At 44.2% G+C, this 20,568-nt stretch overlaps 1 protein-coding gene across 4 annotated transcripts in view; it reads left to right on the top strand.

Moving 5' to 3' along the window:
* Positions 1-20,568, top strand: part of NOS1 (nitric oxide synthase 1) — a 1,315,983-nt gene that overhangs the window by 1,214,981 nt on the left and 80,434 nt on the right. For all 4 annotated transcript variants that reach the window (XM_085636289.1, XM_085636287.1, XM_085636288.1 and 1 more), the window contains 2 exons: positions 8,772-8,850; positions 16,026-16,219. In XM_085636289.1, coding sequence (XP_085492415.1) covers positions 8,772-8,850; positions 16,026-16,219 — 273 coding nt within the window. The remainder of the gene's footprint in view (positions 1-8,771; positions 8,851-16,025; positions 16,220-20,568) is intronic.

The following is a 20,568-nucleotide window of genomic DNA, read 5'->3' as shown; positions in this document are numbered from 1 at the left end:
TGTATGAATTAGAGCCTGTATCTCATCCGAAGTCCTTGGAATTTGTAGATCATAGGTTTCTTTGGCCAAGGTCAAAGGCACGGTCTGTTGCAAAAACATGGCTTTCATTCTGCTTAAAGTATCAAAACGTATAAAAGAAACATTCAATGAAGGCCATAGAGGCGACTCCCTGACTGTGTCTATTTGGGGGAACAATACTTGCATACAACAAGTAACCCTGGAGCTAACTGTTACCAGATATGAGATTCCTGGCAACGTGCCACAGCAACTTTGATCATTCAACATGAGGTAACTCCCGTTAGAAAGATGACCAAACGCTGGATTAATCACAGCAGCTGGTGTACCCTGCAGGTGGCAGGACAAGTTTGCCACAGAACCATTACAAGCCCCATGTAAAGAAAGGTCCAGACATATTAGTTAACCGCTCAGTGCAGTTTCACAGTGTGTACCGCTTAGAAACACTTCACGACACCCACTCCAACATCTATATTCTTAAGGTAAAAGAGAGGGTTGAAACGCCGTTGACTACAGACAAAAGAGAGAGCTAAAAAATTGAAAATAACAATAAATTTATGTTGCTCATCCTTTTGTACTTACCAATTACCTGTTTTTCACTTGTTCTTTCACCTTGTCACAGAACATTCACTTAAACGGTTATGGTTACTTCACTGGGGCACATTGCAATGAATTAGTTTGATCTATGTGTAAATATTGTTTTGATACTGTGTAATTAAATTACCTGCTTCGGCGGAAGTCAGGTAGTCTTGCTGACAAAAAGTATATGGGCTGTTGTTGATTAATTGACATCTAATTCATACAGATATTATTTGACTCGATAGAGGGTCACAATTCTTATACAAAAAAAAAAAATTGTTTTGTCTATGATTGAATCTGAGCGATCATGTTGGTTGCGTATTTCCATTAATTCTGAGAAATTAGTTCTTTTTTAGTGAACATTGTTTTGGTACGACTGTACTTACCCAGCTCACAAGAACGTATGGGTTGCTCTTGTTATCTTTAATATCCTCAGGATCCCAGACAGCTCTCCAACCGTCCCAAGGGGTGCGAACAGGCGCGGCCGCCGATCACGGGCCCCGCCGCCAAGGCCGAGATGCCTTCTCCAAAGCTGGCCCGCCAACCTGCATGCTGGAGCACACTCCCGACCCGGCGACTCTCCTCATCAGACCCGGACTCCCCCAAGACAAGAAGAGCATAGGATCCCCACTCCGGGGGACAACCAGCCAGCTCCCGTGGGGCCCCCCAGCCTCACCACCGCGGCCCGATGCAGCCGCCGATCCCCCAGCGCAGTCACCAATCCGGCAAGGCAATCAGGAGGTGAGGGGGGGGGGTTGGTGGAGGCCCCCCCGCTCGCCCTGCTGCTACCGCCTCCCCACCGCTGCAAAATGCCCGGGAGGAGGGCCCCCGGCTCCTGAGGCCACAGGCATCGGCCTCACTCCTGGGTGTGGTGGGCAGGCCCAATCGAGTCTCTCTGCTGGCCGGGGCACCCAGCCTCCCCCTAGCTCCTCACCGGTGTCCGCAGTGCAGGCTCCCGGGGCCGATGTGCCCTACGAAAATCGCCGCCGCCAACGGGCCGTCTAAGCCAAAGGCCGCCACCGCAGGCTCACTGGGGCTGCCGCGCGGCTCGCGTCGCCCCTCGGGCATGCCGGAATTGACTCCCCGGCTCCACCTCCGAATACTGGGCCGCACCTCGTGAGCGCATCTGCATCCATGCTCCGCTGCCCCGATCACCGCCGCCGCCGCTCACCGAGCAGCCCCCTCCGGTAGCAGGTGCGGTAGCGCTCCCTCCAGGACCGATCGCGGGTCCGAGGGAGCCAGGATAGATGGCGGATTAGTGATGGGCTGGACGGAGCTGATGATCACGCGTCCGCCATGTCGGCCCACGAAGCCACGCCCCCCCACTTAATGAAATTTTAAATAAATGTAGAATCTTCAAAAGTTCCGTCGGGCCGAATATGTCTAAATCGGTTTTGTCCCAAACTATACCATCCTGTATAGGATCGGCTGTGATGTTCACTGCTGACAAGTCTCTTGCTTCACGATGGGAAGATTTGTGTGGCTTTAAAAGTGAGTTCACTTTCAGTTTCCAGCCAAATGTATCTGCCATTCATAAGCACGCTCAGAGTCATTATCAAAGCTAGCCAAAGCAGAAAGAAAAATATTCCAGAAATAATCCATAGTTCAATCCATGGTGAAACCAGATAAATCTCTTTCAGAAATTGAAAAAAGTCTTGTACTTGTTGTTTGGAAGTTATTCGGGCTGGCGTCATTTCAGGCTCACTTGGATCCTCAGAAAACGTATCAAAGTTAATGAAATAGCCGGAAGCAATTTGGTCAATTGTTGGAATTGCGTCAGGATTTTTTGAAATCGCTGGAACCAGTTGATCACGTGTTACGTTGGTGTAGACCGGTGTATCTGGACGAACTTTTACTTGAGTTTCAAGAGGGATGAGTTCCATAGCATTGTTGCTTAGTCCTTCATCTCTTACTGCTGAATTCTCGATGGCTACGAGTCTTTCAGTCTGAACCTTTCGGATAGTAGCAAGAGGAGGGCGTCTGCTGCTAGGTCGTAGTCCACGAGGCCTACTATTTAGTATCGGCCACATAGTGTGGTTTGATGAGGTCAATTGACACAAATCTTTTCTCCTTTTTTCCAGCAAGGGGCGGCAGAAGTACTGTTCTTGTTCCGTGGACGGCTAGGACAGGTACTGGTTGTCTGTAAGAAGGTCCAAATTCCTTCTTGTCCGCGATCATCTCTCTGACTAGATCCCCAACTTTTGGGATCCAGACAGGCCTTGCTGGGACTGCCGGTTCTTCCCCAGTGGTGGTTGGCTTCAGGAACACGTTGCTTTGTTTCGATCTTAGTTCATTTAGATCCTGTAAAACAGCCAAACGATCTTTGATATCAAAGTGTTTATTTTCCACCACTGTGCCTTTACATTCGAGATCAGGAACCCACATTCTTGTCCCAAATAGGACCTCATATGGAGTGACCCCCCCCGCCACCAGAGAACTTCTTGGCAAATTACTTAATGAGCGTTGGACCCCATAAAGATGTTTGACCCACCCATCACCCGAACTTTCAGATTCTGGCGAGCTATTGTTACTTCTGCTGCACTGTCCAGCATTTTTTGAGCCCATTCTCCTTTCTTGAGCTGTGTTCTCAGTATTCTCGGCATGTCTGATCTTAAGACCTGCTACCTTCTTTTTTGTGAATTGAGGTTTTGATTTTTTTTTCTGAACGTGTTGATCGTCTTTGAACTTCACGTGTTCTTCTTTGTGATCTGACCATCCTCTTCTTTCTGATGTCTGTGACAATATCTGAAAGGTACGAAAGGAACGTGTATCAGTATCTTGATGCCTGTCAGGTTTTCTTAAAGTATCCCTATTCCTGAGGTTATATCTCCTTTCAGAGGGCTCTTTTTGAGGAGACCTACCTCAGGATTGAGAACGTTTCTCTTTCGAATTTTGTTTATTAGTTTCCCACTTCTTTTTAGAAGATGTAGGATTTTGAATATTAGAGACATTCAAGGACCTTCAGACAGTTTTGGCATCAAAGGTTTTCCACCCACACTGTGTCTGCCTAATTCTTCATAAGATTTTTCTATTCTGGGTAGTTCATGTTGATGTTCTGTTACATCAAATTCCCTTAAGCGTTGGCGGATCGCCACTGATGCTGCCTCCCCTTTAATATTAGATAATATTATTGTTGAGACCTTGTCGAATTTTTTCAGTAATTTCATACCTAAATTCAGAGAAGGCTCTGCCCCAAATTTATTTTTAACTTGTTTCAGGACATCTGGTATTACTGCAATTGACGGAACACCATGTGTTTTAGTATAGATGGCAGCAAAGACTGTGCCCCAAGTGGTGCAGTCTTTCAGTTGTGGTGTGATCCCCATTCTCAAACAGATTGTGAGGATTCTGTGTTTGTCATAAGGGCTAGTATTTGGAAATAATGCTTCGATTTGAGTAATTTTTTTAGCTATCCAGAATGGAATTTTTTCGCGCTTTGTGGGCATTTTACCCATGACTGCGTGTAAAGTCTGTGGAGTAATTTTTAGTGTATACCCTTGTTGTTGTTTGATTTGAAATGGTTATTGGACTGTGAAAGTCCGCATGACATATTGGACTAATTGTCTGTAAATGTTTATTAACTCTTGCAGTTGAGTAAGTAATTCCTTGTCTGACATTTCTTCGATGTCAGGATGAGGTGTGTAGCCAGCTGCAATCGGCCATGTTGCTCTTGGTCTACCTAGTGGACCGAGCCTGGTAATGTTTTTGTGATACTTTAGGGCACCTTTAAACCAGAGAATATGCTCCTGGTATGTGAGTGGAATTTCAATATCCTCGAAAGGAATATATTCCTCAGGTGGTTCATCTTCTTTAAAGGAGTGAAATACTTTTGTTACTGGATTTGATTCTGGGAATACAATCCATGAATAGAATACCTCTGTCTGAAAGGATTTGTGTGCCTCTATCACGAAAACTGCTCTACCACCTCTTGGTGTTAGGCCGTGGTTTATAAGTTTTACGTTTGGAGGGATGTTTATAACACCCTCATCGGTTTCATTTAAACCTGTAAAATTAAAAGCTGTTACAACTGGGTCAGCCGCAGCTACACCGTTCTCGGTGTTAGTATCCCCGTTCAGGGACATTGTTTTTGTAAAATGTAGAACAAGTTTCAAGGAAACAAAGATAAGGTGCACAATATCTTGGAACACTGTATCCTTCAACGTTGAACAAACCAAACAGCTAATATATAGGATTTTTGTCCTATTCAGCTTTGGTGGATACTTAACCCTACCCAATCCAGACGTCTTATGGAGTATGTGAGTCAGGATCTCTGAGAAAAGGACGACTGAGTTACTCAGTATCTAGCATTAAATTAGTGCCTTACCAAACGTTGCGCCATGTAGTGTAGTTCCTATTTCCCTAATAGGCTCTGCACATCGGAATAATATACCCTATAGATTTGGCATAGGACTGAGGTCAGTATGCTCATATTGAGTATATTAAACTTAATTCATTTGTACCAGCTAACTCGGAGGCCACTAGAAACTCCTTGTCAACAAGAAGGGAGTTGTTTCTGGCAACCGCATAAACATGACGACTTTGTTTCTCTTTAGAATTGTAACACTCTCAAAATCCTGGAAACAGATAACAGTTTCACTCAGCTAATCGTGTATGCTTAGTTTCTTCAGAGTTGCACAGAAAGAATAGACGGTCGTTTTAATAGAAGGATTTATTGAACAGTCTTGGTTCTTGTGTAAGAGATATATTATGCAAAGCATAAGCAGTAGAAAGAAATAATTCTGCGCTAGCATTATGTTTTAGCTACGACACATATATTCATATACATAAATAACATAAGCTAAAAATGCGAGTACTCTTGAGGTGCTTCTCTAACTAGTTCTACCCCAGTGTACCTAACCTAAGTGTAGTACAATGTAAGAAGTAGGTGCTGTATGCTATAGTCTGATATGCTAAATCTAGTATGCCAAAAGTCACTCTAGGTTCTAGTCAGCTCCATACCTTGAGAATGAGAGAGGTGGGAATCTCTTTCCGGGTCTCGAACTTTAACACCCCGCGAACGGAGTCAGAACACTGGAAGCTGGATTCGCTGCGAGCAGGGATGACAGCGTCTCTTGTCAGTGCGTCAGGCTGGGACACGGGCTCCTCTAAAGAAAGAGGTCTCCTCCTACTTGCTTGGGCAAGGGAAGGTATATTTATACCTGGTAGGTGCCTTGGAATGTTAGCATTGACGTAAAGTTGGGCAGAAGAAGACGTCAGGAATAAACCCTTAAGGAATAGCGGTTCATGCATAATAAATGAGTTCTTGGAAAAAATCAATAATCCTGTGCTAGGGGAACTCCCAAGAGCTTAAGGGTCTGGTTTCTAAGAACTCATTGTGATGTTGGGGTGGACGGATGTAGGTGACCATGCCTGTATTTGGATAGCATGGCTAATGCCTAAATAAGGACATGGATCTTATGCCTATATAAGGGCAATGCGAATTGTGCCTATATAAGGACATGTTTCATGAAAACCTATATACGGACAGCTTAAGCGGAATACAACACACTGAGAGCAAAGAGGATGAGCTGGGCATCGTTGGCGTAGGAGATGATGTTGATGTCGTGTGATCTGTCTGTTAGTGGTGTCATGTAGATGTTGAAGAGAGTTGGACTGAGGGATGAGCCTTGGGGGACACTGCAGATGGGTGTGCTTGGGTTGTGAGGTGAAAGAAGGGATGCAGACTCTCTGGGTGCGCCCCGTGACCACATCATCTGTGATTCCAATCTGGTGTAGTCAATGGATGAGTGTGTGGTGGGAAATGGTGTTGAAGACTGCGGAGTTGTCAAGCAGGATCAGGGCAGCTGATTTTCCCCTGTCGAGTAGGGTGCGGATGTCACCAGTTGTGGCAATCAGGTAGTCTTGGTGCTGTGACTGGCTCTGAAATCTGATTGGGAAGGGTCCAGTAGGTTGTTTCTCTCCAGGTGTTCGGTGAGTTTTGGGGGTTGATGGCCTTCTCCAGGACTTTGGCAGCAGCAGTTAGATGGTACTGTAGTTCTTGAGGTCCACAAAGGGTTTCTTGAGGAGGAATCTCACCTCTGCATGCTTCCAGGCATTGGGAAAGGTGGCTGTTGTTATAAAATCAGTGCGAACGGTACTACGCATCAAACCAGAGGACACTGCTGCTTTCTACCGCTTGAGTAGAAATTGTAATCGAGCAGCAGTCTCCTCAATGTGAGTGGCATATTTTTCAACGCGAGTGCTCGTGACCTACCGCAATGGCCCGCATTGAGAAATCTCGCCGGGCGAAGGTCTAGCATGCAATTTTTGCTCACAAGTGCTATCCAACTTAACATTCACAAATCGCTTGAGAGAAAAAAATTCTGTTCTGCATCACTTCGCTGAGTTTTTGGGAACACTGCCCTCAATACGGAGCGCGGAGTGGGCAAAACTCCATGAACTCCACCAGAGAAGTGGAATTCTTCACCACCCCTAAAGAAAAGGCAGTGGGGTCAGATGATGTTTGGACACTCTGACTACCACACATTATTGTTAATGGTTAAATGAGGAAAGGAAGCTGCCCCACTGTGCAGAACACCACCAAAATAAATTACAGAGCTCTCCTTCCTCTAAAGACTAATCCTGACCACCAGTGTAGGCAGGATATCCAACTCCAGAAGAGAATCAGGTCTTGTGATTCCAATACATGAACATAGAGTTCTTGTCTTAATGTGAATGATCAACATAAGTACCAGCATGCTTCAGCTTGTGAAAAGGAAGGTCCGTACAATATAGAACTTCTAAGTACCACTAAGTTTAAACAAACAGATGTTTATTGAGATAGTACTAATATAATCTGAAAGAGTTGGGTTTTCAACTCTTGTCACTTGAGACAGAACTCCTCAGCTCTTCACAATCACTCACCACCCAGTAGCTCCTACGGTGACGCTAACTTCCTGCACTTGGCGAAGGTCTCAATTGGTTATTATGCTCTGATGCAGGTTACATTGCCATATATCCCAAATCATAGATACCCTGCACACCCACCTCAAAAAAAGTGTTACCCTCCTAAGTTACAAACTGAAGTGCATGTCACACGAGTGGTTTTGGTGATTATTTCCTTCAATGTGTTTGACATTTTTTAATTGGCTACTTATGATCACTTTATGCAGGTGAGGTTGTCTCAATGAGCTTGATATCGTGCAGGTTATGGCTGGAATTGTTGCATGCCTGAAGATGTTTTTTTTCTTTTAAAGTGGAGGTTCTGCAGGTTGTCAATGGATGTGATTGGTGAAGGCTTGACTAGTTTGCCTCCTGGATATGGTGTCCTTCTGCAGACAAGAGAGTAATAGTGGTATCCTGCCTTAGCGATGTAGAGTTATGGCACGTGTGTGAACTTGAGTGCCAGTCTACTTCATGGGATGCGATGCTCTATAAGTGAAAGACTGGTTTCCTGTCTTAATTAATTTCCTGTCCAACATTTGAGGGGTGACATGATTGTTGCATGTGTTCTATGTGATTCCTTACATGATAAGCGTTGTTTTCTACTTTAATGGATGTGATGTATTTATGCAGGTTAGAACTAGAATGTTTTTGGACTCATGAAATGTAATGTATTTCTGTCAGTGGTCCACCTTGGGACAGCAGATTGTGAAATTCACCTAGGGTTGGCTGGTTACAGGGCCCACATGGGTCACTAAGTAGCAACGCCTACCATGGGTCAGTAGGTAGTAGAATAGGTAGCAGAACCCACCATGTGCCAACATCTAGCAAAGGCTATCTAGGCTTAGCAGATACCAGAGCTCACCTTGGGTTGGTAGGTAGCAAAGCCCAGCATGGGCCAGTAGGCATTAGGGCATAACTTTGGTCAATAAGGATCAGAAGTCATCTTGGGTCATTGGGGAGAGGAACCCATTGAGGGCCAGTAGGTAACAGAACACACCTTGGGTCACTAAGTCCCAGTACTAACCTAGTCTTACTTGTAAAGAAGCCCGCCATGGATCAGTAGGTACTACAGTATACCATGAGCTAGTAGTTACACATTGGGTCAGTAGGTAGCAGAGCTCATCGTGAACCAGAGCTTAGCAGAACCGAAACTCAGTCACCAGTTAGAACACACCCACCGCCGATCAGTGGATAGCAGAGCACACTTTGGATTAGCAGGATGCAGAATCCATCATGGACGGGGGGATGCTGTATTTTAAGGTCTCCTGTTAAATTTCTCTTTTATTTGTCAGCACTCTACAGTATCCACAAGAAGAAGGTCTATGGTGCCAAACTCCTCAGCTGTCAGAACCTACAGAGTACAAAGTCCAGGTAGGTGACCAGCTGTGCCTACTGAGGGGAATATTCAGGGAGTGCATTAAGGCAAATAATGTTGCTGTATGTGTTACTTTAGGAACATGGCACAGTAAATCTTGCTTTGTGCACCAGCAGCTATGGTGATTTTATATTACCAAGTACCTCACCCATTCATTATGGTGGAACACCTTGTGGGTCATAAAGGGTGTCCTTAAGATGGTGCATGCAACAATGGAAAACCAGTGCATGGAAATAGGAAGGTGCCAGTTGACTGAATTAGTCAGTTTGTGTTATATGCTGTGGTGGCGCACAATGTATGGTTATGAGACAGGCAAATTTGTTCTTAGTGATATACATTTTTATACTTCATTCAAAACTAGTGTCACAATTACTATGACCGTATGTAGGATTGTATGTTTTATATTACTCGAGAGCTATAGATGGAATTATGCTCTTTTGCTAGTGTTCTCTTTATTGAAACCAAGGTGTATTTTAGAAAAAAGCGGGGAACCAAAGGGTTCTTCATTTTAGACTAGAGTGGCCATGGACTCCTGAGTTGTGAGAGTGGTCAGTCAGATTTTTCTTAGAAGTTGAGAAAAAACAGAGTATATTGGTTTAAACTTTTTTTGAGGACTTAGTTTCAGGCCTTGTTGTTGTGCTCGCCAGTTCTCGATTATTGGCAGGCATTTAGTAATGCAATTGTTGGAAAGGGGGTTATTGGTAGGGGCAAATGTAGGTCTGCCACTGGCAATAAGGCCACTAACACATGGTAGGACTCAGCATAGGTCTTAGAAGATTATTCCTATGCTCAACGCCTGGTAGCTTGGGTGCGAGCAGGCACGCTTAACGTCAAAGACAGGTATATAAAGCATTTAAAAACACCAATGCAGTAAATAATTAAGACACAACACATAATAAAAACCCAATAACAATTTATCAAAATAGGACATATTTTTATCTTTAAAATGACACCAAAACGACAAAAATCCAATGTAGGGAACCGAAGATGTGAATTTTTAAAGATATAGCAAAATATAGCACTTAAAAGATTTTAGCACCATATTGGGTTACCTACTCTCAATAGACCGGGTCAAAGTCAAAGTTTCAGGCCAACCGTGACAGAGCCCTGGGCGGCTACAGCTCGTGGCAGGTCCCGGTCTCAGTTTCTACCTTCACACTTAGAAACTTTCCAGACGCTTTTCTCCCCGAGGTCCATCGAAGCTCCAAGCCAGTCTGGATTCGGTGAGGGTTCGTCGGATTGCCTTTCGACAAACTCCCGGTCAACTTCCCTGGATCGGACTTAGAAACTTTTTCTTTAGCGCTTCAGTGGGGAAACCCAGTTAATCCAGGCCGGCATGCAATGGAAGGCAGGCGGCTTGGTGTTCGCGGTTACTCCTGGTCACTTTTTCTACAAGCTGACTTTTCTGGAGCTTTTTCTCACGGGGTCTCTCGATGCTCTTCATGTAGCCAGATCCGGTGAGGGTTTGCCGGCTTCAGATTTGTTCTAGCCTCTGGAAGTTGGACCGATGGAGCTTGTAGCGGGACAAACCTGGATGGCTTGGCTGGCTCGCGGTTGAAGGCAGGCGGCCTGGCTGGCAGGTTGAGTCGATCCCTCTTTGGAGCTTTTTTCCAAAGTTGCTCCAAAGTTTTCCAAACTTCTTGAACCTCTTCCTGAAGTTCCTAAAGGGGTCCCAAAGTGTCTCAAACTCGCTCCAAGGGTCTGGAAGCTCCAAGATGGTCCTTGATAGTTGAGGACTTCAATTCCCACAATTCACTGGTACAAAACGCTTCTAAATCCACTGGTGGTTCTACAAGGTGCGGATTTAGGTGGTGATGTTCCAGATGAGCTCTTTTAACCTGTAGCTTTCAGGGAGTCCACTCTTCAGTTCTTTTTCAGCAAAATAATCCACAGGGCTGTAGTTTCAGATGGTGCAGTTTTCAGAGGTCAGGCCGTAGAAGTTTTTGCACAGCAATCTTCTCAGCTTGGCAATGCCTTGCTTCAGTAAGTTTCAAGCAGCAGATCTGAGAGGCTCTGCCCCTCTCAGCTACTTATTCCCAGTTCTGTGCGTCAAGCAGGTGGTCACTGCTGCCCAATGGGAGCAGGCCAACTCCCCAAAAATATGACCAAATCCTGTAGAGTGTGGCATTATTTTGTCCCAGAGTGCACCAGATCTTCCAAATTCATAATGGCTGATTTTCCAGCAGAGAGTCAAGAGCTGGCTAAACACACCCCCAGGATGGCTTATTTCCATAGACTCTCCCCCTACCATCTGCACATACCTTCCCTAATCCGAGGTCTGGTTGGGATCAAAAGTGTGGAGTGGAGACTGGCACTGAGGCCCTCCCTCGGCCTTGAAGACCATGGTTTACGACTCCTCCCCCTGCTCTGCCATTCCTGTGTAACAGCACACTGCCCTCCCAGCAGAGCTGGTTAGGGCTCTTTATCACCTTTTCAAGGCAGCCTGGCTAATTCACTTAACTCTGACCAATCATGACAGACCACTGGAAGTCTGAATTTGGACTTACAAACAAGAAAGTCTTATAACTTCTTGTATGTACACTTTAGGAGAAATTCAACAATAAGATATTGTTGGATTTATTAATACCATTCGGGAAGTATTTGAATGGTATTTCTAGCCTTTTCCTATAAAGGGTTATTAGTGACTAACCTCTTGTTATGTTAACCTATGTGTCCTGGGATTTGTAATGGGGAAAATGACTTGGGCCATTTTTCCAGCACTAGGGCTTACAAAAACATATTTTATAAGTACTTCACTGATTTCTACAGGACCCCCACCCCATGTGCATCTAGGGGAGACTTTAGGGGTTCTGAATCTGTAGAAATATTGCAGATCCTCCCTCCACAGTGCTCCTAGCATCAAAGTCAAATTTAAGCAGCACTTTACCACAATGTGGGGAGTGAAATGTGAAATTTCACTCAACTCAGGGCATATACAACTCATTTGAACCCCCACCTCTGGGACACCTAGGGGATACCCTGGGGGTTCCTAATATGCCACAACATTGTAGGTTATTCATTTTTAAGTGCCCCAAAGTCGAGTTTGGGCACAATTTACTTTTTAAAAGCTGTCATGGCACACAGGGCTGCTTTTAAACTGACCTCAGGCTTCAGCAGTGCACACATGCAAGTGCAAAAAGAGCAGCTGACCTCTAAACTGCCATGCCCTAGGGTACTAGGGACTTCTAGGCAGTTTCAATCCCCCTGCCCTATTATATACTAGTTGCTTATAGGGTAGGTCATGCCAATCACAGGGGTACCATACCATTGTGTACCCTAGTGTATGTAAGTGTTTTAACTGTATTCCAATGTGTCTCTTTCAGTATAGCACTGACCCTGGGCAGGCAGAGTCCAGGGTCAATCAGAGTCCGTTACCACCAGTATCAGTCAGCAAAACGTTGGGGGGTGCCCAGGGCACAGGATGACTTTTCAACAGCAATGATATCGGATTGCAATTACAGTAACACCGAATCACAGCATAGATGACGTGCCCAATTACCACTAGATTTTTGCTGGTGGTATTTCTGCTCAATTGCATTTGGAAAAATGTTTGGAAATTGTATTTCCACAATTAGTCCGCATTTATGCATTCAAAAACATAAATAAAAAGCAATATCACATATTTGAAGTGCAGGCGTGTAATTACTGTGTTTGTGGCAATGCCATGATTTTAGCATGCACATCTAAGCGAGGTCTTATGAATAAGGCATCTTGTCATTCACATTTCTGGACATTTCTTAAGATTGCAGGTGTACCTTTTTTTGGACATAGCAAAGCAGGTTTGATTGCCAACAGCCTGCCTCTGGACTTTTGCTCCAAAGCACACCCAGATCACCCTTATATACATTTTTGCACTAGACATGGCCTTTTAAGAAGTACCATTATGAATTTTTCTCTGGAGCATCTGTTCTTTCTCAGATGCATCAAGAGACCACTTTGTGGGAATTGGTTGCACTTTACAAGTGTATATAGCGTAACAAAACAACGGCAAACTTAACAGTAGCCATGTGGTTCCTTACAAAGTACCTCCTAGAGAACAGCCAATAGCATGACCACTGTTGGTCGTTGCTAAACTGCAGTGAATCATTTGTGCCTCATAGATTGTCAGTGAAAGGGTTTGGGGAATCACTAAGGTGATGAATGGAATGCTTGAATTTATCTCAGCCACTAGCATTCACTCGGGCCACCTCCCAAGCCATTACTTTTTGCCCACCATGCCACCTCAATTTGGACCAAACCATATGCAAATCAGTTTTGACGCTGCTCCAATGGGAACAGTCCAGCCCGAACTGCCAGGCCAGGTCCTCATTGAAAACAGAACACAAGCAACCCAGAACCAATTTCACCATTATTCAGTCTCATTAGCCAGGTACAGCTTGGTTCCAGTAGCAGTCGGCGCAGGACCCACGTTTGGGCATACCCCTTACACTCAAGGATTGAAAACAAGGTGATAGATGGAATGCTTGAATTAATCTCAGCCACTGGCTGTCACTTGGTAAAACAGTATGGCTATAGTGTAGACCCAAAATAATGTACATCCTAGACTTTGTGAGCATCTTTGCAGGAAATTAGATTGGGTGCAATGGAGTAGAGACTCATAATAGTTACATTGTCTTTGTGAGGAATACCTGGCTGACTCTCGGTACCTACACTCAAAATGCAAGATTTCCCTAAAGGAAAGGCATATGTACAGCAGCAACAACTATTAAAAACAACAACACAGTTAGGACAACACAAATAGTCCAAAACAAATTAGTTGTTAGTGTACAATTGTATTAAACAATAAGACAAAAATTAAGTGAATTCTGATGCAGAGATAATACAATTGGGGTTACTTTAGGTCAAACAATTCTTTTCAGCCTCAGCATTTTCCATTCTTTTCTGAAGATGGTTGTAGGAGGCAGTGGCAGCACATCTGTATTTGGCACTGAAAAAGAGCAGCTTTTATAACAGAGTAAATTATTTGCGGAAAAGTCGAATGTTTGCTCGGTTGCACCAGAATTAATCATCATCATTGAAATATCTTGCTAAAAGTATCTTGATATGTGTCCACATTTTGTGTGCTTGTTTCTCTTCACCAATTTAGTTTTTCATTGCATTTCTGTTATTGCCAGCGAAGGGGTCTCCCCCAACACCAATTCAGATCTACAACGATACCCTGGTCAAGCTGTCCATTGGGATTTCTCTGCAGCTGCTCAGGCTTCCAGAAGCCGCCATAAAAAAGTGCAGTTGTAACTGGGTCACTAGCTTTCATCCAGGTGGCCACAACTTCTGCTGTTCACATAGTCTCCTGCATTCTCCAGGTAAAGAAGAGAAGATCCAAAGGCTCCACCAGCAGAAATGAGACCCCTGTATTGGCTGCCACCAAAACTTGGAGCAGGGTTTTGGTTTCAGAGCAAGACGCAGCTGAAAACAGCTCTCTTGGAATCACCTAGACGGCGGTCAGGCAGTCTTCAGTCTGTTAAATAAGAGAATCGCCTTTTCTCCATTGGTTCCTGGACAGTTTCCTGATGATAATGGGTCAAGTAGGGCATTGCAAATGCTAGAAAAAGTACTGAGTGCCAGATCAAAATATCCCAAGTTTTTCCACTCCTATGTTTTGCAGCAATTTTACCCAGTTCCTATTTAATAGTATTCATAAAGGTAAAACCCATCTCAAATCCCTTTACTCATAGAAACCAAAAATATCCGAATGTATTGTTCTGTTGTGCTCAATTATCCAACTTCCACCCCATAGTAGCCCAAAGACTCTGAATGAGTGTCGTGCACCAACCTCCATGTGGTTTTTGGGTCTATCTGGGGCTGTTCCCAAAACTCATACACTAATGTTGCATAAGCTATTCGACCTGGGATGCCTGAAGCTGTGGGAGGCCTCCCCAGTCTTAGGCATGCATAGTATGTGTGTAAAACAGAAAGACAGATAAGAACGGGAATTTCTGTTTAAACACTGAAGCTGAGTTTAGGCAGATTATATTCAATTGTCCCAAAATGGATCAAACAGGGTAGGGAGTAGAAATCTGACTAGCTCAATAGCACTTTCATAGAGGGTTTCCTATATTCTCTATTCTATGTTTTCACACAGCCTTGGGTGAGGTACTTAATATTTGCACCTAGTCTAAATCTGAGTGAGTGCATAGATTACATATATTTTAATCTTGCAAGGGATCTGTCGCCAATAATAATATATACATAGCGTCCTCTCTAAACATTTATATGTTCTTTATTCATGACCTCTACAGATATTATGTCATGTCTGTATGTTGACAGTGCAACTATAGGGAGATCATGAGCCAAGTGAGGAGCATTGAGATGACACATCTGGGCTCTGCTAAAGAGGAAGAGTTAAGCCTTAAGTCTGCAAGCTGATAGGCCCCTTACAATGACACCTCATCCTCCGCAGGAACAGTGAGACCTGAGCCCTTGGACCAGGCTTACCTGGTCCATCCACAGTGGCCTGAAAGCACAAAGGTATCCTGCAGCTTTTGTGTGTGCATTCATTGATTAGCCACAGAGCATCTGTATTTGTACTTGTGTTGGGAAGAGCCATGTATACTTGTACTTGGTGTGACATATTCTTGTGATTCGTTTGAGGGATTCTCTGGGTGACAAACCTAGGATGACATAGACGGCTGTATTCTTCTCTTCCTTCAGTTACACGCTGGTGTTTTGTGAAAGGCCAAAGCAGGACAGATCATTTTTGCCTGTAGAGTAGACCTTGACTAGGAGGTATAAGAGGCTATAACCACAGAGGCGTTGGCAGCAGGGCATGGCAGAGACTACTCTTTCTACTTCAGTTATAGATTGGAAGAGTGGTGGACTAAGAGTAATACATTGTAAGTGGAGAAGATCGGCTGAGCAACAGATCCACAACCTAACCACATATATATATATTATGTTCGAGTGTTTCTGATGCATGTATAAATTAAGCCTTGGAGGAAATATTTTTTGTGTGTGCATGTGGAATTACAGAAGGTGTAGGAGAGGAAGTCCAGGGGAAGGCAGAAATTAGAGACACCACTTGAATGCATAGTACTGGATTGCAGGTATTGTCTTTTCTCCAGCAATTATGCTCAGCCAATAACAGCAGAGCCCTGAATTTGCAGCTGTGATGCAGCATGGGGTGGATATGAACCAGAGTGCCTGCCTGATGCCTTGTTTATCTTTGCTGCAGCCGGTCCACCATCTTGCTGCGCCTTCATACTAATGGACAGACAGAACTGACGTACCAGCCTGGAGACCACCTCGGAGTATTTCCAGGCAACCACGATGACCTGGTTAGTGCCTTGATGGAGCGGCTGGAGGACGCTCCGCCAGCCAACGAGCTGGTGAAGGTGGAGCTGTTAGAGGAGCGAAACACAGCTTTGGGTAAGGCAAGTTTTGTTCTCCACAGCCATTCAGGCACACATGGTGTGCTGTCATATCTCCCTTACAGTACAATCATGAATTGGTCACAATAGCAGTTGTTAATAATGAAGTTTACACAAGAACATTCACCACTCATTGCTTCTTATGATTACTGAGCCATATTTAATAAGCAGTTTCAATGAAGAAGGCTCAAAATGCGATATTAAGTTAAAGCATTTGTTACAGGCAACGCAGTTGCTCAAAATCATTTCATTATAGTTGCTCAAAATCATTTCATTGCGGTAGAAGTATAGTGCTCTTAGAGTGATAGGGAAGGGAAGAAGTCGGGTAGGTGGTGGTGAATCTGTGAGTGAGGGACAGGGTAAAGGTATGGTGACATAAAAACATCATAGTAATATAGCTAACAACCTTTACAGCCTGATGTAAGTCTATAGTTCCTAACTGTAATACATAGCTCAACTGTACATATATATAGCTTGTCAAAGTCAGTCCTTTGCGCTGGTAAAAGTGGTTGTGTGTTGTCGATGTTTCGACCCCAGGAGGTTTTGGGATAATTGGTGTCCTCAAGGTAGGGTCTTCATCAGGACTTAGAAGAGCACCTATGAAGTAATCATAAACGTGCGTGAGGTGAGTGGCGAAATTGAGATGTGGGTGTTGACACTGGAGAATTGCGGTCAAATGGAGCTAAAGAATAGCTTAATCGTTACTGGCAACAAACGAGGTTGAGGAATCTCTCGTATGTAGGAATCAATCTTTGCCCGCTCTGAAGGAGAAAGGTAAAAGTTTGTCACAGGGCTACTGATTGAGGAAAACACAAATACAGGCCAAATAGAGGGGACGAGGAAAGAGTTGAAAGTGGTTCACAGGGGCATAATAGTCACGCTTCTAATTAAATGATCAGAGTTAAACAGGGTTTGCAGAGACCTGTTTGGTAACAAGCGAGCTGGCTAGTGGTAACGTTGGAACCCTGAGGTCAATAAACAAACATGGAAAGATACCCTTGTGATTTAAACATGCTTATGATTTAACGAAAATACCCTGAATGAAGGTCGCTAGACGCCCTGTCTTAATAACGAAAACGAAAGAGCGTGGTAGGGGTGGCGGCGTCGAAACCTAAAGTCAGAAGTGATAGACGCTACGGTCTCGCATGAATGGGGGCCCATATGCGTGAAGAAAAAATCGATCGCATCAAGTGGCACTCCTTTGCGGTTGGACGTAATACGGATACAAGAAAAGCTTGTTCGATGATGACTCGGAGACCATTAGGTGGTGGTATGAGTTCATATACAAGGGAAAATTAAATGGAAAAATTATCTCCATTGTCACATACGTCGTTCATTGCAACGAGATGTCTAAGATGTCTTTAGTAGTTGGCGAGATTGGGAATATGTAAATAATTGGCAGTTATCCTGTCCACCAACCACACAATTCCCTTGCCACATTTAGAGGCATGGAGAGCTCCATGTTTCTGACAGCAGAGTCACAGCTGACTTGACCAGTATAAACACACTGTGCTCTGCATAACCACCAGCAGATGTAGTGCCAGAAGCCTTGCCCAATCTACTGCAGACCTTCTAACACTATATCAGCTGTGTTCTGTTCTGTCTGGGAATGAATAAACTAACAATGCCCCCTACACACTGAGAGAAAATTCCCTGCATGCAAAGGGCATTTATTTGGCATTGTCCAGAAATCAAACCATCCATTTAGGGGGTGTAGGCTTTGCCAACAAAGTTGGTGCTGTGCTAAGTCTGGCAGAGGTGGTGACTCCAGTGGTGGCTGGTGATATTTGAAAGTGGTGTGGGCATAATGGGAGTTTCCAACTGTATTGCCTCTTAATTCACTAATGGTTTTTTATTATGTTTAAAAACTATGACTTTTAATAAATAGTTCTTAGTGCAGTGCAATAATGTGACATATTTATGTCAAAGCTTTTACATGTTAAATAAATACACTTTTTTGACTTTTGAAGAGACTTTATAGTATCTTATGTGATGTTTGCAGTCTGATTTACAAAGCAAACATTTTCAGGGCTTGGTTCATGGACAGGCCCTAAATGCCAGGCCAAACCATTGCCTCAACCCTAGCTCGACTCTCCCTGTTAATTTGTTGGCTCGCCCACCTTTAATATACTCCAGGGAACCTTGGTCATCAGGATGGATTCAATATTAGGAAAATATAGTTTGTCAGGACCTCTCAGCCACTTCATTGACTACATTTAAAAAACTTTAGCATTCGCAATACAATAAATAGTCAATACCTAGTGTATAACTGGAATCAACATAACACATTTTTTATTGTGAAAAGATGGGGGCAATGAAGAGAGAGTTATAAACACACGGGGAACCTAATACAATATTTTCACCCTCAAATTCTCTATGCACCCTTTCATTCTGCTGTTAAATTACCCAGTAGAGAGCGAGCAGTATATGGAAAGGTGGAATGAGGAGTTCTGTGTCTCCCATGAAGAGGAAAGTGTGATCTGTGCACCAGACCCAGTGGTTGAAATAAAAGCACAGCGACTGGGCCCTAAAAAACAAAAACGTTTACTTGTATATTGTTCATTTACATTTTGTAATAGGGGGCCAGCAGGGCAACTAATATAGGAGGGTCAACACCCCAAAGCCACAATACAGAAACCGCCCGTGGGTGACTCCAAGGTGCTTGGCTACACACTCAAAAATAGCCTTTGTCTTTGTTGATGGTGTCCACCACTCATCCAGTCTCTTGAAATTTCACTCTGTCAGCCAGTAGATGAATCTTTAGTATGTATAAAACTGCCCTTCATCAATACCTCTCCCAGTTGGTCTTTGTTTCAACCCAACTATCCTTTCACACATTTATCTTCCATTTGACATCTTTAACTCTGTGTCCATTTGCCTACAGATGGACAGAGTGAAATATTTTTTTCACAACTTTAGGCTCTTTCTGTGGGTATTTTTTCTTTTTCTATGACGAAGAATCTGCCACACATTATTCACTTGTTTTGTAGTTTTTGAGTAGTTATTAGTAGAGTCCAAACACTAAGGGGTCGATTCCGATCCTGTATTTTTTTTTTCCGTACGACTCGTATCCGTAATTTTTTCCGTACGAATCGTGTAAGTCCCATCCGACCCGTGAAGTACGATTCGTATGGGAAAAATACATACGGATCGGCCCGATCCGTACGAATCGTATCGGGAAAAGTTGTACAAGACGGACCCCGACACTTTTCCGTACGAATCCTAAAAATACTGTCTGACCGTACAAGTACGATCCAGACCGGATTTCCGATTTACGAATCGTACGGAAAACGTCCCGTACACGTCCCGTACGACTCGTATCCCGGGAAAAGTTGTTCCCGGGGTGCGAGTCGTACAGGGGTACGAGTCGTACAGGCCCCCCCATGCATATGTACGCACCTTACAACAACATCGCGTATGTACGCACCTTACAACATCGCATATGTACGGTGCGTACCCCAACATCGCGTATGTACGCACCTTACAACATCGCATATGTACGGTGCGTACCCCAACATCGCGTATGTACGCACCTTACAACAACATTGCGTATGTACGGTGCGTACCCCAACATCGCGTATGTACACACCTTACAACAACATCACGTATGTACGGTGCGTACCCCAACATCGCGTATGTACGCACCTTACAACATCGCGTATGTACGCACCGTACATACGCAATCTTGGGATAAGCACCATACATACACAACGCATGGGGGTGTATGCCTATATGACTCGTACCCCTGTATGACTCGCACCCCTGGGAACGTGTCGGAGTACGACTCGTACTGCAGAGAACGTCGCGTATGACCGACTCGGGGACACAAAAAAACAGAAGCAAATACAACGAAATGAGTCGTACTGAACCACGGACACTGTAAAACAGCACAAGGAGGGTCTATTTGACTCGCACAACACCACAAAACATGTCTACAGTGCACAAAACATGGAAATGACTGACCTGGCCACATCCAAACAAGCAAACAGAGGGGCAAACTCACAACCACCCCTTATAACACACCCACCAAAACTTCAAACTGAGGCCCACCCACAAATGGACCAATAAAAAGGGCCCACACACACAAACCATGAGCCTTTGCAACAGACTCACTGCAGCTAGAGAGCACACACCAACAACTGCACCCATCCACCTTAACATATGCACCTTCACACAACCTCCTTCACACATACCCCCTCTTCACATTCCGACCCACACCTTCACATTCAGACCCACACACCCACAACCATCCACACCCTCACCCCACACCATGCCCATAGACAAGAATCCAAAGTTCACAAGGGAGGAGCTGGAGATCCTTGTCAATGAAGTCATTAGAGTCGAGCC

The sequence above is a fragment of the Triturus cristatus genome, chromosome 11 (assembly GCF_964204655.1).
Source record: "Triturus cristatus chromosome 11, aTriCri1.1, whole genome shotgun sequence".
Classification (NCBI taxonomy): domain Eukaryota; kingdom Metazoa; phylum Chordata; class Amphibia; order Caudata; family Salamandridae; genus Triturus; species Triturus cristatus.
The sequence above is the reverse complement of the archived record's forward strand: the minus strand, read 5'-3'. Positions and strand labels throughout refer to the sequence as shown.